The sequence below is a fragment of the Heterodontus francisci genome, chromosome 18, assembly GCF_036365525.1.
Source record: "Heterodontus francisci isolate sHetFra1 chromosome 18, sHetFra1.hap1, whole genome shotgun sequence".
NCBI classification, from domain to species: domain Eukaryota; kingdom Metazoa; phylum Chordata; class Chondrichthyes; order Heterodontiformes; family Heterodontidae; genus Heterodontus; species Heterodontus francisci.
Window position 1 is genome coordinate 52,414,227 of NC_090388.1, and position 15,016 is coordinate 52,429,242.

The 15,016-nt window shown below is 39.5% G+C and overlaps 1 protein-coding gene across 1 annotated transcript in view; it reads left to right on the forward strand.

The window, feature by feature from the left end:
- Positions 1 to 15,016, forward strand: part of mkrn1 (makorin, ring finger protein, 1) — an 87,530-nt gene that overhangs the window by 63,467 nt on the left and 9,047 nt on the right. The window contains exons 5-6 of the mRNA XM_068050756.1: positions 2,364 to 2,590; positions 4,915 to 5,129. Of these exons, the coding sequence (XP_067906857.1) occupies positions 2,364 to 2,590; positions 4,915 to 5,129 (442 nt within the window). The remainder of the gene's footprint in view (positions 1 to 2,363; positions 2,591 to 4,914; positions 5,130 to 15,016) is intronic.

Sequence of the window (15,016 nt, forward strand, 5' to 3'; positions counted from 1 at the left end):
TATTGAAAGTTAAACTCAATCCTTTGTCTAGGGCCAAAGTTAGTTGTAAACCAACAGTGAATATGGAGATAGAATGACTGGGAATGGTATTGAGGTTTGCTTTTAGCAGTGAAATGGTAAGTTTCTGTTTCCCTTTAATTGTAAATAGCTCCTGAAATTATGATACAGAAGCCTGGACCCTTCCATAAGATGTTAGCACCTTAATACAGCTAGATTGTTTGTTTTTATTCATAAGGTTTTAGAAATAAAATCACAGTTGTTATATTTTTGATTTTTATCAAGAAAATGTAATCAACATCCTGTGATCTATGCTGCTGTATGAATACTGATTAAAGAACTCTTAAGTACTCTTAAGTACAATTAAAAGTCTGAAGGGTCCAGGCAACAACAACACAGGAAACTTTACATATCCCTTGGACCCTTGTCTTGCAAATTCTTCAACCTGGACAACTGCTGAGCTGTGTGAGTGAAGCAAATGCTATGAAGGACAGTAAAACAAACTGGTTACACACTTGGTAAAAGTCAACACTGGTATACATAACATTTGGGCGATGTACAATGTACGTTTTCATTTATGATGTCATGCAAATTGACGATTAGCTCCACCATCACCAGTGCAGTTTGTTCTGCTTTCAGTTGCTTGTCTTTCTGTTGTGGGTGTACAACAGACTCACTTTGCAACATTCATCCATTCTGGAAGAAATGTTTGGAAGTTCCCCTCCACTTAATCACAGAACTTTTTTTTTGGAAATCTCCTAAAATAACTTCACTCAAACATGTCTGCTTGAACTTTAAACAGAGAAAATGAATCCAAAGAAAATATTACACCCTGTTGTTATAGATGAGGAACTAGTCTGGGTGGCAGAAGGAACTGCAACAGGCCACTTAGGATCTGATCCAACAAGAAATTATAAAGGATTGAAGATGAGGGATTAGTGAGTTACCTGCCAGCTTTCCCGAGCTGAAAAAACAAGTAACTCATCTCTGGCTAGTTGTGATTGAAATTTTCCAGCCCTGGTACACCTGAACAGGAGTAATATACAAGCCATACGTGATTGAATTCCCACCTTTTTGCCTGCTGTTTGCTATACATAGAGGAGTTGAGTGAGACCTATCTGACTCGTACAATGCCAGATGTGAGTGAATCGTTACCTTTTTACCTGGTGTATACTGTAATCTGCATGTACTTTGGTAATTAATGATTAGAAATAAATAGTCATTGCATTTGCCCTACTGACCATTTAGGTTGGCACAGAGACAAGCTTATATTGTACACATGGAACTAATATCTGCAGTTTACGGCTTATTAAAATTCAATGTTTAAACAGTTCTGACGCAGATCCAAAACAATGGCTGTACTTGAAATATCTTGTTTTTAGTCTGCAGATTTCCTTGTTTCTCTAAGAAGGTTTGTAGCAATATCAAGCATAATAATTTTTCCCTGTCTTCCTTGTGCTCCTACTTTCACCTCTCCCACAAAAAAGTAAGTAAAACATTGCTAGGAATTTCCTACCTGGCCTACTTGAGTGTCAATCATGAACTACCCAAGAGGTTGTGAGTAGCACAAGGCGACTCATCCTCCTTATCTTCCTCCCTTTGGAAAGTGCCTAGCCTTCACTAACTGCCTTCCCATGGTGACCTGAACTGGAGGAATGTGACAGAGAGCATTGATAAACCACTGTGTTAGGCCACCAGCTTTTTTATACAGGGGAAACAGTAGTTTACAACTACTTTGGGAGTAAGGGCCTACCTATGATTTAAAGTATACATTGCCTCCACCCACCCATAGCCACTATAAATAAAACATTTTCTTTCTTTTAAAGGAAAGATTCAGCATTTCATAAGTGGCCGATTAGAGGCTGACCATTTTTGATCTTTTTATCAGAAGACTTGCTCTAGCAACTCTTGCATCTTTTCTAGCCAAGATTGAATTTTTCTCATTGTGTTGTTGTACATGAATTAATGCCCAGCACTGGGTAGGATCCCGATCCTGGATAATGAGAGCTGCCTAATGATGCATACACTGCATAAGTCACCTGAGCAACTATTTTTTTTTTTCCCAGTCAGATGACCTGATGTTACAGGTCTCATGCAGTCTTCTTTTTCATTGGAATTCTTAAATTAGGAGAAGCTATAAATAACATTTACTGAATTTGGGGGTGAAATTTCGGAATGGAAACTCCCTGCTTCCCTAAGAGAACATCACTGCCCTTTTAAGACTAATTTCTGCCACATTTTATTTTGGACAGTCTCTTAATATAGTTTGGATTGACAATCAGAATCGTACCTTTATATTTTTGACATACAAACATAGAGTCCTGTTGGTAATTAGTTTTAGGATCATTTTAAAATTCTCGTTACAGCTGTACCAACTTATCGTGAAACAAGAATGGAAGGTTTAATAATTGAAGAAAGCTTTGAGGCCCCACAAACTGGTGAAGATGTAAAGAAGCAGATGTGTCCATATGCTGCCTTAGGAGAATGTCGATATGGTGTTAACTGCGTGTACCTCCATGGCGATGTGTGCGATATGTGTGGCTTGCAGGTTCTTCATCCAACTGATGCCTCTCAGAGATCAGACCACATAAAGGCAAGTAACTGAACTACAAGGAAGGCTATTAAATTGTGCTTCAAACATTTGGGTTGATCTGATTTGTGGTGATGCAGAATTAAGAGACTGTACTTGATCTGCATCAGCTGTTTGTTTCTTCCATAAATATAATACCTTGCTGTATAAAAATTAACATACATAAAGAAATTTATGCCATTTGTAACTTTGGTTTAGTCTATTAAAGCAGATCTGTCTCAACATAATAAACCTTTGCCACCATCTTGATCCAAAGCAGGTCATACAATAGCACCCTTTCTATTTTTGCCCTTGTACCAAAATGCTTTAATTGAGAACATTTCCTCACCATCAGTCTAACTAGTTATCTTCTCTACAGCTACAAATTGTTGAGCATTTATCTAGTATGCCTTGCCTTTCTGCCTTTCATACCATGTCCCCTTTTTGCTGATAGTCTGTATTTTTTCATGCTGTTAAAAAGCATGCTTTTCAATCAAGATAATGAAATGTGTTTTTTCCAATCTTGTAACTTGTTGGTTCCCTGAAACTTGCAAAATCAGTTTTCTTATCTCCTTATATAAAGTAAGGACTTCCCAGATTCTTTCTGGGAATAAAATACAATTCCCTGTGAGCATATCTTGCTTCCTGATTTGAGAACTTCCTTCAGACAATACTCTTGTGGATAGCAGCTGCTGTGTAGTTGAGGGAAAGCAAACAATATAGTTAAAATTACTTTAAAATTCCAATTTTTAGATTCATACAGTAAAGTGCAAGTACATGATTTGGAAATGGGGATGGTATAAATGGTAAAGTAAGACTTTAAGAAAAACAGAACAGTTTGTAGTATGGGAGATAAAGCTGATTAGGGTGGTCCAGTAACTTAGCTAATTTGGAACATTCAAGGAGTCTTGTGTTTGCAAATAATTTGAGTGGTAAACTAAGCGCTTTGGTGCAGTAGAGGAGATTCTTGCAGGTGTGCAAAGAAAAAAAGTTAATATTCCTACTACTATTGGTCTCCTAAAGTCTATGGATTCAGTCCAATCCTAGACCTTCTGTCACTTGGATCAGTTTTTAACAGAATTAAGGCATTCAGTCATTCTAGTTAAAATAACCTGAGCAACCTTTCAAGAAGTTTGTTTTGCAGAGATTTGATTAAAAGTGATTGATTTCATTTATAGAAGAGCATTGGGTTTTGTATTCAAAACAAGAATGATCAATATATGTTTCCTGTTAGCTTCAAATCCCCAGTTGGTCAAGCAGTTATTTTCAGTGGTCCTATTTCATCTTGCTAATGAAGCAATTGTTCAGCTATACTATTTTAGGGGTCATCAGAATTTCTTCTCTTTGTGTGTGAGAGAGTAAATGAGAACAGATACCCTGGTCCTACATGTTCTACTTATGTCTGAATATCTCCCTTTCCTTGCTAACTTCAGAGAAGGTACCTATAAGACATAAGGTTCTTTGAGATTTCTCATCTTTCAGTTGCCTCCTATCCAGTGGACAGATTCCTCAAGGCAAGAGTCATTATCTACCAAGGCATTGAGGGTACCAGCAGATCATGACCTGTATGCAGTTAAACTTTATCTTTTAGCAGTCTTCAAAAAAGATGATTGCTGGCCCTTTTCAGCAAGAATAAAGGAAACTTCTGCTTTGGCGCGATGTGCCCAACCACTGAGTGTAATTTGAATTTAAATTACAGCCTTCATCACTATCTCTGACATTGTTAATGAATATATCTCTGGATTTGGCGCCATATACAGCTTATGTGGACCCAACATACTAGATTCCATTGGAGTCCTGATCACACCAAGCAGTCAGTCCTGAGCATTGCCCATTACAGATAATCTTGTTAGACTACTGATTTCTGGCCTAGCAACATGCCCTTGGATCAATATGTCTACTGTGCAATATTACAAACAGGAAAGAACTTGTTTGCGAGCCTAAGGAAGACAATTTGATTTAAATTTGTTGAATAAGTTGAAGCTTCACATGTTTGGTGCAGCACATGCAGTGATGAACCCTTCCAAGAGTTGGTGCTATGAATGCTGTAACAGGACAATCAAGTAAATTTGATTATTTTTGGTCTTAGTTAATTCATTGTTTATAGCCATAATTTTTGTCACTTTTTAGATTTGCTGTAGTTTACCTTTTCTATTTTCAAGATATTTTAATAAAGAGTCTTCTGACAATATTTGAATAATGCAGTATTCTGTTCTGAAATGTAGATTGCAATATTTTAATCTGAACAGTAATATTTATTAGCAAATTTGAGATGTGCAAATCCAGCTTCACTAACTAAATTGCAATATTAGTATGCTCTTTTGACTGGTGGATGTTCTTTATGATAGGCTTGCATTGAGGCTCATGAAAAAGACATGGAGCTATCTTTTGCCATCCAACGTAGTAAGGATATCATATGTGGCATCTGTATGGAAGTAATATATGAGAAAACAAATGCAAGTGAGCGACGTTTTGGAATCTTGTCCAACTGCAGTCATACCTACTGTCTCAATTGCATTCGAAAGTGGAGGAGTGCCAAGCAGTTTGAAAACAAGATTGTAAAGTAAGTCTTTTGAATCTAGATTTGTAGAAATGTAAATTCCTTTAGCTGTTTACAAGCTACAAAAGACATCCTTGTTCCTCTCTTTTAGGGTTTAATTTAGTGTAAATGCTCTACTAAGGTAATTTTTGATTAGCATTGGTATCCAGATAACCTTCCATTGCTAAAGCTTACGGTGCTAAATGAAAAATTGTGTCCCATTACCAGAGTAACAACTGCATCCTTTTGCTATGTTAAATGCAGCTGTCTGTGCCAATGTACAGTAGCTACTGAATTGAGGTCTGTTGCCAAGTTTTTCTTTTGAGATTGTATCTACTATAATCTATAACCTGCAGTGGATGGAAAGTTTCTTTGTGAATATCTAGTGAGGTCAAGGTTCATGAAAGGCATCTGAAAATCTTTTGAAAACTTGATCTTTGCTTACAGAGGACTTGAATCTTATTTTACACAGGCTTGCATTAAGTCCAACAGTTTCTTGCAGTATTTTCTTAAACCTGTTGGTGTTTGCTCTTTTCTCACTTGCAGGGTTAGAGAGTTCTTTGCTTTGGTGGTCGCTCCACCTTGTTTATTTTGGCATGCAGATAGGATAATAATGACAAATCAAAATCTGTTCCTAAAACTTTATCTTGAATTTTGGCACAGAATATTGAGATCTGAAATTTTCTTCACCAAACACTTCCCTTGAAAGTAAGTAGAATTTAATTATTGCTTACAGCCACTAAATTCGATATGTGGTTAGGTCAGAGGACATCTGCCCATCTGTGTAATGCACATGTTTATGTAATAATTTAATACCTCAATGTCTAGTGCTTTTGTGCTCTGCTCTAAATTTACCACCACATGAAGCCATAACCGAATCTCCTCCTCCCCTCTCTTTTTACATGATTAATTTGTTTGTGGTAGCTGAATGAACAAAGAACATACCTAGATCCTTGATTATACTTGACTTGTGCATGCAGAGGTTTGGTTCTATACCTGCCCTGACACAAACTTGAGGCTTCCTTTTGGTTGGTGTTCAATTTCCTCATGCCAGTCAGACTGTTGCTATAGCTGCCTTTCAAAAGAGTAAAACCTTGTTTGGAGATCACCTAATTCATTTCTTTATGGAGGTACGTGTGTTATGACTCTGGTTTTCTGGTTAAAAGACCTAAATGTCACTATAGAAGGCATACCATCTGATTTCTGATAGAATCATTCAATGTTCTTTTACATCAGGTAATCATTGCTTACCGGCAAAACTGCTAACTGTATGCTTGCAATGAACTTCCAATTAACCTACTGCAAAAATACAATTAGTTTTTCGTCAATCAGGTGATTATATTTTTGCAGTTCGAATCACAGTAGGCAGTTGCTTCTTCATGACTCCTCACATCAATCAGCATTAATTTAAGCTGCAGTACAGTTAATCATCTCAGCTAGATAGTGCATAGATTATACTAGAGAGCTGAGAATTGTCTTGTATTGAGAAATGGTTTGTTCCAACACTGTTTTGGGGAATGAATAGAAATACTTGCAGTGTGGCTGAGGTATGGTTAATCGTTATTAGTCTTTTTTGGCATTAAATGGTAACTATCCTGAATACCTGATGTGTAATTTGTAAGACAAACCGTTAAATAAAGTTTTTTTGCAGGTCAAGACTTATATTTAAATGTGTTCGGAAATGATCACTAGTGCTTTATGCCCATCTCTCCTGAAACCCCATGTTTGAATTCCTCCAGGTTTCCACCCCAGTACAGTACCAAACAGCTCTTATCAAAGTCACAAATAACATCCTACGTGACTGACAAAGGCAGACTATATCTCCTTGTCCTTACTGACCTGTCTGTAGCGTTTGACATAGTTGATCACACCATCCTCCTCCAACGCCTCTTCACTGTCATCCGGCTGGGTGGAATTGCACTTGCCTGGTTCCATTCTTATCTAATTGTAGCCAGAGAATCACCATCAATGGCTTCTCCTGTCATTCCCACAGAGTTATGTCTGGTGTCCACCATGGATCTAACCTTGGCCCCTCCTCCTATTTCTCATCTACATGCTGCCCCTCTGCGACATCATCCAAAAACACAGCGATCGTATCCTGGAGACACCTAGCTTTACCTCACCACCACCTCTCTCAACCCCTCCACTATGTCTAAATAGTCAGACTGCTTGTCCAACATCCAGTACTGGATGAATATAAATTTCCTTGAATTTAATATTAGGAAGACTGAAACCATTGCCTTCAGTCCTCACCATAAATTCTGCTCCCTTGCCACCAACTCCATCCCTCTCCCTGGCAACTGTCTGAGGCTGAACCAGACTCTTTGCAACCTTGGTGTCATATTGACCCCAAGATGAACTTTCAATCCATATTTGCACCATCATCATTAAGACTGTCTATTTCCACCTCAGTAATAGCACCTAACTCAGGCCCTGCCTCACTTCATCTGCTGCTGAAACCTTCATTCATGGCTTTGCTACCTCCAGATTTGACCAATGTAACGCACTGCTGGCCGGCCTCCCACATTCTACCCTATGTAAACTTGAGGTCATCCAAAGCTGTGCTGCCCATGTCCTAATTCGCACCAAATCTCGTTCACTCATTGCCCCTGTGCTCGTTGACCTATACTGGCTCTCCGTTAAGCAACGCGTCGATTTTTAAAAGTCTCGTCCTTGTTTTAAATTCCTCCATGGCCTTGCCCCTCCCTATCTCTGTAATCTCCTCCAGCCCTACAACCCTCTGAGTTATTTGTGCTTCTCTAATTCCAGCCTCTTGAGCATCTTTGATTTTAATTGGAGGAAGATACAAAAAACCTCCCAGAAATACTAGAGAACAAAGGGACTAGTGAGAATGGGGAACTGAAAGAAATTAGTATTCGCAAAAAAGTAGTACTGGAGAAATTAATGGGACTGAAAGTTGATAAATCCCCTGGACCTGCTGATCTACATCCCAGAGTGTTGAAAGAGGTGACTGTAGAGATATTGGATGTATTGGTGATCATCTTCCAAAATTCTATAGATTCTGCAGTGGTTCCTCAAGATTGGAAGATAGCAAATGTAACCCCACTATTTAAGAAAGGAGGGAGAGAGAAAATGGGGTCTACAGACCTGTTAGCCTGACATCAGTAGTAGGGAAAATGCTAGAATATATTATAAAGGATGTGATAGCTAGACACTTAGAAAATAATGGTGGGGGCAGAGTCAACATGGATATATGAAAGGGAAATCATGTTTGACAAACCTGTTGGTGTTTTTTTGAGGATGTAACCAGCAGAATAAATAAGGGGGAACCAGTGGATGTGGTGCATTTGGATTTTCAGAAGGCTTTCGATAAGGTCCCACAAAAGAGGTTAGTAAACGCCATGAGAGCACAGGGGATTGGGAGTAATATACTGGCATGGATTGAGAATTGGTTAGCAGATAGAAAAAAGGAATAAATGGGTCATTTTCAGGTTGGCAGGCTGTGACTAGTGGGGTACTGCGAGGATCAGTGCTTGGGCCCCAGCTATTCACAATCTATATCAATGATTTGGATGTGGGGACGAAATGTAATATTTCCAAATTTGCTGATGACACAAAACTTGGTGGGAATGAGAGTCGTGAGGAGGCTTCAAGGGGATTTAGAGAGGCTAAGCGAGTGGGCAAGAACATGGCAGATGGAATATAATGTGGAAAAATGTGAAGTTATCCACTTTGACAGGAAAAACATAAATGTAGAGTATTTCCTAAATGTTGAGAGTTTGGAAGTGTTGTCTAAAGGGGCCTGGGTGTCCTGTTCATGAGTCACTGAAAGCTAACACACAGGTGCAGCAAGCAATTAAGGCAAATGGTATGTTGCCCTTTATTGCAACAGGATTTGAGTACAGGAGTAAAGAGGTCCAGCTGCAGTTGTATAGAGTCTTGGTGAGACTGCACCTGGAGTATTGTGTACATTTTTGGTCTCCTTACCTAAGGAAGGAAATACTTGCCATAGAGGGAGTGCAATGAAGATTCACCAGACTGGTTCCTGGGATGGCAGATTGTCCTATGAGGAGACTGGGCTTGTATTCTCTAGAGTTTAGAGAATGAGAGGTGATCTCATTGAAGCATACAAAATTCTTACAGGACTCGACTGGGTTGATGCAGGAAGGATGTTTCCCCTGGCTGAGGGATCGAGAACTAGGGGACAGTCTCAGAATAAGGGGTAGACCATTTAGGACTGAGATGAGGAGGAATTTCTTCACTCGGAGAGTGGTGAATCTTTGGAATTCTGTACCCCAGAGTGCTGTGGAGGTTCAGTCATTGAGTGTGTTCAAGACAAGGGTTAATAGATTTCTAGATATTAAAGATAGCAAGGGATATGGGGATAGAACAGGAAAATGACGTTGAGGTAGAAGGTTAGCCATGATCTAGTAAAATGGCAGAGCAGGCTCGAGGGGCTGAATGGCCGACTCCTCCTATTTCCTATGTTTCATATAATCGCTCCACCATTGGTGGCTGTGTCTTCAGCTACCTCGGCCCTAAGCTCTGGAATTCCCTCCCTAAAGCTCTCTGCCTCTCTACCTCACTTTTCTCCTTTAAAACACTCTTAAAATCTACCTCTTTGACCAAGCTTTTGGATGTCTACCCTAATATCTCCTTATGTGGCTCGGTGTCATATTTTGTTTTATGTTTCTGTGAAGTGCCTTAGGATGTTTTATTACGTTAAAGATGCTGTGTAAAATATAAGTCGTTTATGGCATCAAAATGATGACATTTCTGATACTTTTATCTTTTGATTGAACATACATATGAACATACGAATTAGGAGCAGGAGTAGGTTACTCAGCCCCTCGAGCCTGCTCTGCCATTCAACAAGATCATGGCTGATCTAATTGTAACCTCAACTCCACATTTCCACCTACCCCCAATAACCTTTCACCCATTTGCTTATCAAGCATCTATCTACCTCTGCCTTAAAAATATTCAAAGACTCTGCTTCCACTGTCTTTTGAGGAAAAGAGTTCCAAAGACTCATGACCCTCAGAGAAAAGATTTCTCCTCATAATCGCTCTACCATTGGTGGCTGTGTCTTCAGCTACCTCGGCCCTAAGCTCTGGAATTCCCTCCCTAAAGCTCTCTGCCTGTCTACCTCACTTTTCTCCTTTAAGACACTCTTAAAATCTACCTCTTAAATGTGCGACCCCTTATTTTTAAAGAGTGGCCCCTAGTTCTAGACTCTCCCACAAGGGGAAACATTCTTTCCACATCCACCCTGTCAAGACCCCTCAGGATCTTCTCTGTTTCAATCAAGTCACCTCTTACTCTTCCAAACTCCAGCGGATACAAGCCTCGCCTGCCCAACCTTTCCCCATAAGACAACCTGCCCATTCTAGGTATTAGTCGAGTAAACCTTCTCTGAAATGCTTCCAATACATTTACATCCTTCCTTAAATGAGGAGACCAATACTGTATACACTACTCCAGATGCGGTCTCACTAATGCCCTGTATAACTGAAGCATAATCTCCCTTCTTTTGTATTCAATTCCCCTCTCAATAAACAATAACATTCTATTAGCTTTCTTAATTACTTGCTGAACCTGAACACTAACCTTTTGCGATTCGTGCACTAGGATACCCATATCCCTCTGCATCTCAGAGCTCTGCAATCTCTCACCATTCAGATAATATGCTTTTTTTATTCTTCCTGCCAAAGTGGACAATTTCACATTTTCCCACATTATACTCCATTTGCCAGATTTTTGCCCACTCACTTAACCTATCTATATGCCTTTGTAGCCTCCTTATTTCATCTTCACAACTTACTTTCCTACCTATCTTTGTGTCATCAGCAAATTTAGCAACCATACCTTCGGTCCCTTCATCGAAGTCATTTATATAAATTGTAAAACATTGAGGCCCCAGCACTGAGTGCTGTGGCACACCACTCATTACATCTTGCCAACCAGAAAATGGCCCATTTATGCCTACTGTCTGTTTCCTTTTGCCATCCAATCTTCTATCCATGCCAATATGTCACCGCTATACCATGAGCTTTTATTTACTGCAATAACCTTATCAAATACCTTCTGGAAATCTAAGTACAGTACATCCACTGGTTCCCCTTTATCCAAAACACATGTGACTACTTCAAAAAAACTCCAGTAAATTAATTTGACATGATTTTCCCTTCACAAAACGATGTTGACTCTGCTTGATTACCTTGAATTTTTCTAAATGCCCTGCTATAACATCTTTAACAATAGCTTCTAACATTTTCCCTATGACAGATGTTAAGCTAACTGGTCTGTAGTTTCTGCTTTCTGTCTCCCTTCCTTTTTGAATAAAGGAGTTACATTCGCTATTTTCCAATCTATTGGAACCTTTCCCGAATCTAGGGAATTTTGGAAAAATAGAACCAGTTCTTACGATCAGGTGAGAAAGGTGTCTTGGGGTCCCTCTCAGCCTTCACCTGGTCTTACTAGAATAGGATTTAATTTTTAAACACACTGTTTTTAGCTCCCCCTTGGTGAATCCTTGTTCACCACTTTCCAATTATAAGGCAAAGAAACCAGCACAAACAGGCTTTCTTGGGTTTAAAGAAGAAAAGTTAAAACTTATTCAATTTAAACTCTAATTCAGTTAACGCCTACGGATACGCGACATGCCCACGCTAGTATGCATACACGATACACGCAAGCAAATAGAGACAGAAAGGAGCAGAAGAGAAATAAAGTGGAAAGGTTTGAGGCAATATCTGAAGAGTTGTTACGGTTCTGCGAACTCACTGTAGAATCCTTGATTGTAGGTAAATCTTGCTTTTCGCTGGAATCCAGTATTCTTTGTTCACTGTAGGTGACTTTTCTTTCTTGGGGTGCATGTGGATTCAGAGGCTTGTAAGAAAGAGATGGGAGCAGACAGGGGAGAGATCTTCTCAGTCCAGGAGCAAACAGACTTTCTGCCCAAACTGTACAAATTCAAAAAACTTAGGTTGCCCAGCAGGTTAGTCATGTGACTAGCTGATTTGCCCATGCCCATTTGTGTATTCGGCCATCTTAGTCAACCTGGAATGCAAGCTCCCCCACCTTCAACGTCTGGTGATCAAAAGTCCATTGTGGGTTGAATGTGTCAGGGAATGACTGCTTTGTCCTTCCAAACGCTGTTTGTTAATATGCAAATGTCTTTCCAGCCATGGCTGATCTGTTTAACAAGTCCTTTCTTCACTCCAGTAATAGTTTAACATCAATGTTCATGACAAAATTCAAGTACCTCATTCTTGGCAGGTGGGGGCCTAGCATGACACCAATGCATCAATTATCTCACTAGCCACTTTTTCTAAGACCCCAGGCTGAAGTCCATCAGGACCCGGGACTTGTCAGCCCGAAGCTTCAACAGTTTGAGTTTTAAGGAGGACGGGTGAATGGAGGGTGAAATAGAGTTTTAGGGAATGAATTCCAGAGCTAAAGGCAATAGTTAAACAAAAGGAGGGGGAATGCATTAAAGGCTGAAATCGGACGAAGAGTGTGTTCGGGCAGTTTGTAATGTCTGAGGAGGTTACAAAGCTAGGGAGGGCTGAAGCCATGAAGGAGTGCAAGTATGAGGATGCAAATATTTGATTTGGAGGCATTGGGAGCTGATGTGGATCATCAAGGAAGATTGCAAATTTCGACATAGGCATAAAGTTTTGAATGAGTTGTAGTTTACAGAAGATGGGAGACCAGCCAGGAGAACATTGGAATAGTTGAGTTTGGAGGTGACAGAGGCAGGGATGATTGTTTCAGGGGTAAATGGACTGAGTCAAGAGAGGATGCAGGTGACATAAGAGAGAATTTGGGATTGGAAGCTCAATTTAGGTTTAAGTAGGATTCCCAGATTGTGAAAAGCATGAGTCAGCCAGAGATGATGGCCAGGAATGGGCACATAATTTGCAGAAGTAGGAAGGTTTCAATTTTGTCTGTACTCTGTGCTGCCAGAGTTGATCTTATCAGTGGAGCAGTCAGGGGCTGTATAATTTCTGAACCCACCTAGGGTTCCCACTCCTGATTGGTGTTCAATGACTGCTGCTAGAATGTATGTGGACATCAGTTGAAAATCAAAATCTTGGTTGTGATGCCTCTAGGTATAATAGCCCACTGACACTTGCAGTGCAAGCTTGCATGTGAAGACTAATCACTTTATAGATCAAAAATGGTAGAGGTATTCAATAAGTACTGCATGGTCTTTACTGAAGAGGATATGAGGGTGAAGATGAATTTGAAAGTGGTTGAGAATGAGATGAGCAATATTATGATTGAAAAAGCGAACTTTAGGCAAGTTTCACTAGGTTAAAAGACGAAGTGCCAAAGCCTGATAACATATTCCCTAGGATACTGATAAGATAAGTAAGAAGATTGCTGAGCTCCTAGAAATTATATTTCAGGGCTGTATTGAGTGTGGATGCCAGAAGACTGGCCAATGTAGTACCCATTTTTAAAAAGAGAAACTCGGCTAGTTTTGGTAATTAGAGGCTAGTTATCTTAACCCCTGTGGTAGGGAAAATTTTGACAGTCTTTATGTATGAAATTAGTTAGGTGTCACCAGTATATGTTTTAAAAGGGACAATCGTGCTTATCAAGCCTCATGAAGTTCTTTGAGAACAGTTTTGGTAGATGGGGGCAATATAGAATACCGAAACACCACATGAATGAGTATTAGAAAAGATTAAGGGGTATTGTAACGACTTCAGTGAGACCGTTAACGTTAAAATATGAGATATGAACCCCCAGACCAACTTTAAGAATTACGCGACAAGATTTCATGTTTTAAGATTTTTATTGTAACAACTAAACAAAAAGAAATCCCCATTAACTAAATACCACTTTGTAAGTAGCTGATACCCCCAAATTACAAAGAAAGATATTTACTTAATAAAATTCTTGAAAGCCTAACATCACACTTATACGTTACACAGTCCTCCTTGATGGCAAAATCTTTGCTGTTAAAAGTCCTAAACTCCTCCCAGTTGCAATGGGTTAGATCTCCCAGACCTTTCTTAAAGTCAATGTCCTCTTTGCTCACTTCTCTGAATACTTTTGACCTGGATATCCATGAATAAGGCGATCCCTGATGATCTTGTCAGTCGTTTCTTCTCTGCAAACTTCAACTTTCAAAACAGGTTCAAGTCTTTGCAGCCTTTCGCTGCATCAGGTATTCCCTCCCTCGCCCCCTTGAGGCTGCCACTGCTGGTTGTCTTCCTTTCGTACAGCCTGTCTGCCTTCAGAAAATCTGTTAAATTTGTCTGGCATCACAAGTCAATAGCCTATTGTCCTTTTCCAATATGCAAACTCCACAAGTCTGTCTTCAGCAGGGCTTTTCATTGTTTCCAGGTGTTAGCAGCTGCTATGCACATTTGCATCCTCAGAATCACTGACTCCTTGTTTACGATCCCAAAGTCTGGGAAGGTGAAACCTCCTTGTTCGTCAGGTGCTATACCCCTGCAGTCTCTGCTTTTTCAAAAAATAGTCTTTGATCTGTACTCTGTTGTCTTTAAGTGGAGTTGATGTGAGGTCACCTGATTTCTGACTCCATCTTAAACTTTTAAAAATCACAGTTTTTAAAACATAATCATGTTACAAAGTCCAGCATTCATAACGGTATGGAATTAGAGGGAGGATAGCAAACTGGATTAAATTTTGTTAGAAGGGTGAAACGTAAAATAGGAATTAAGGACAATTTATCAGTGCTTGGAAGTGGCTAGTGCTGTCCCACAGCTTCTGCTCATTGTGATATTGATGATTTTATATAGGCCGAGCCTATATATAGCAGGTGTTGAAATTTTCAGATAATACCAAAATAGGAGGTGTATTTAATTCTTGGGCTAAACGTTGGCAAATGAATTCAATGTCAATAATATGAGGTAATAGATTTTTTTTTCAAAAAAGCAACAGTAGTAATTGAATGGAAGTAGGCTGTG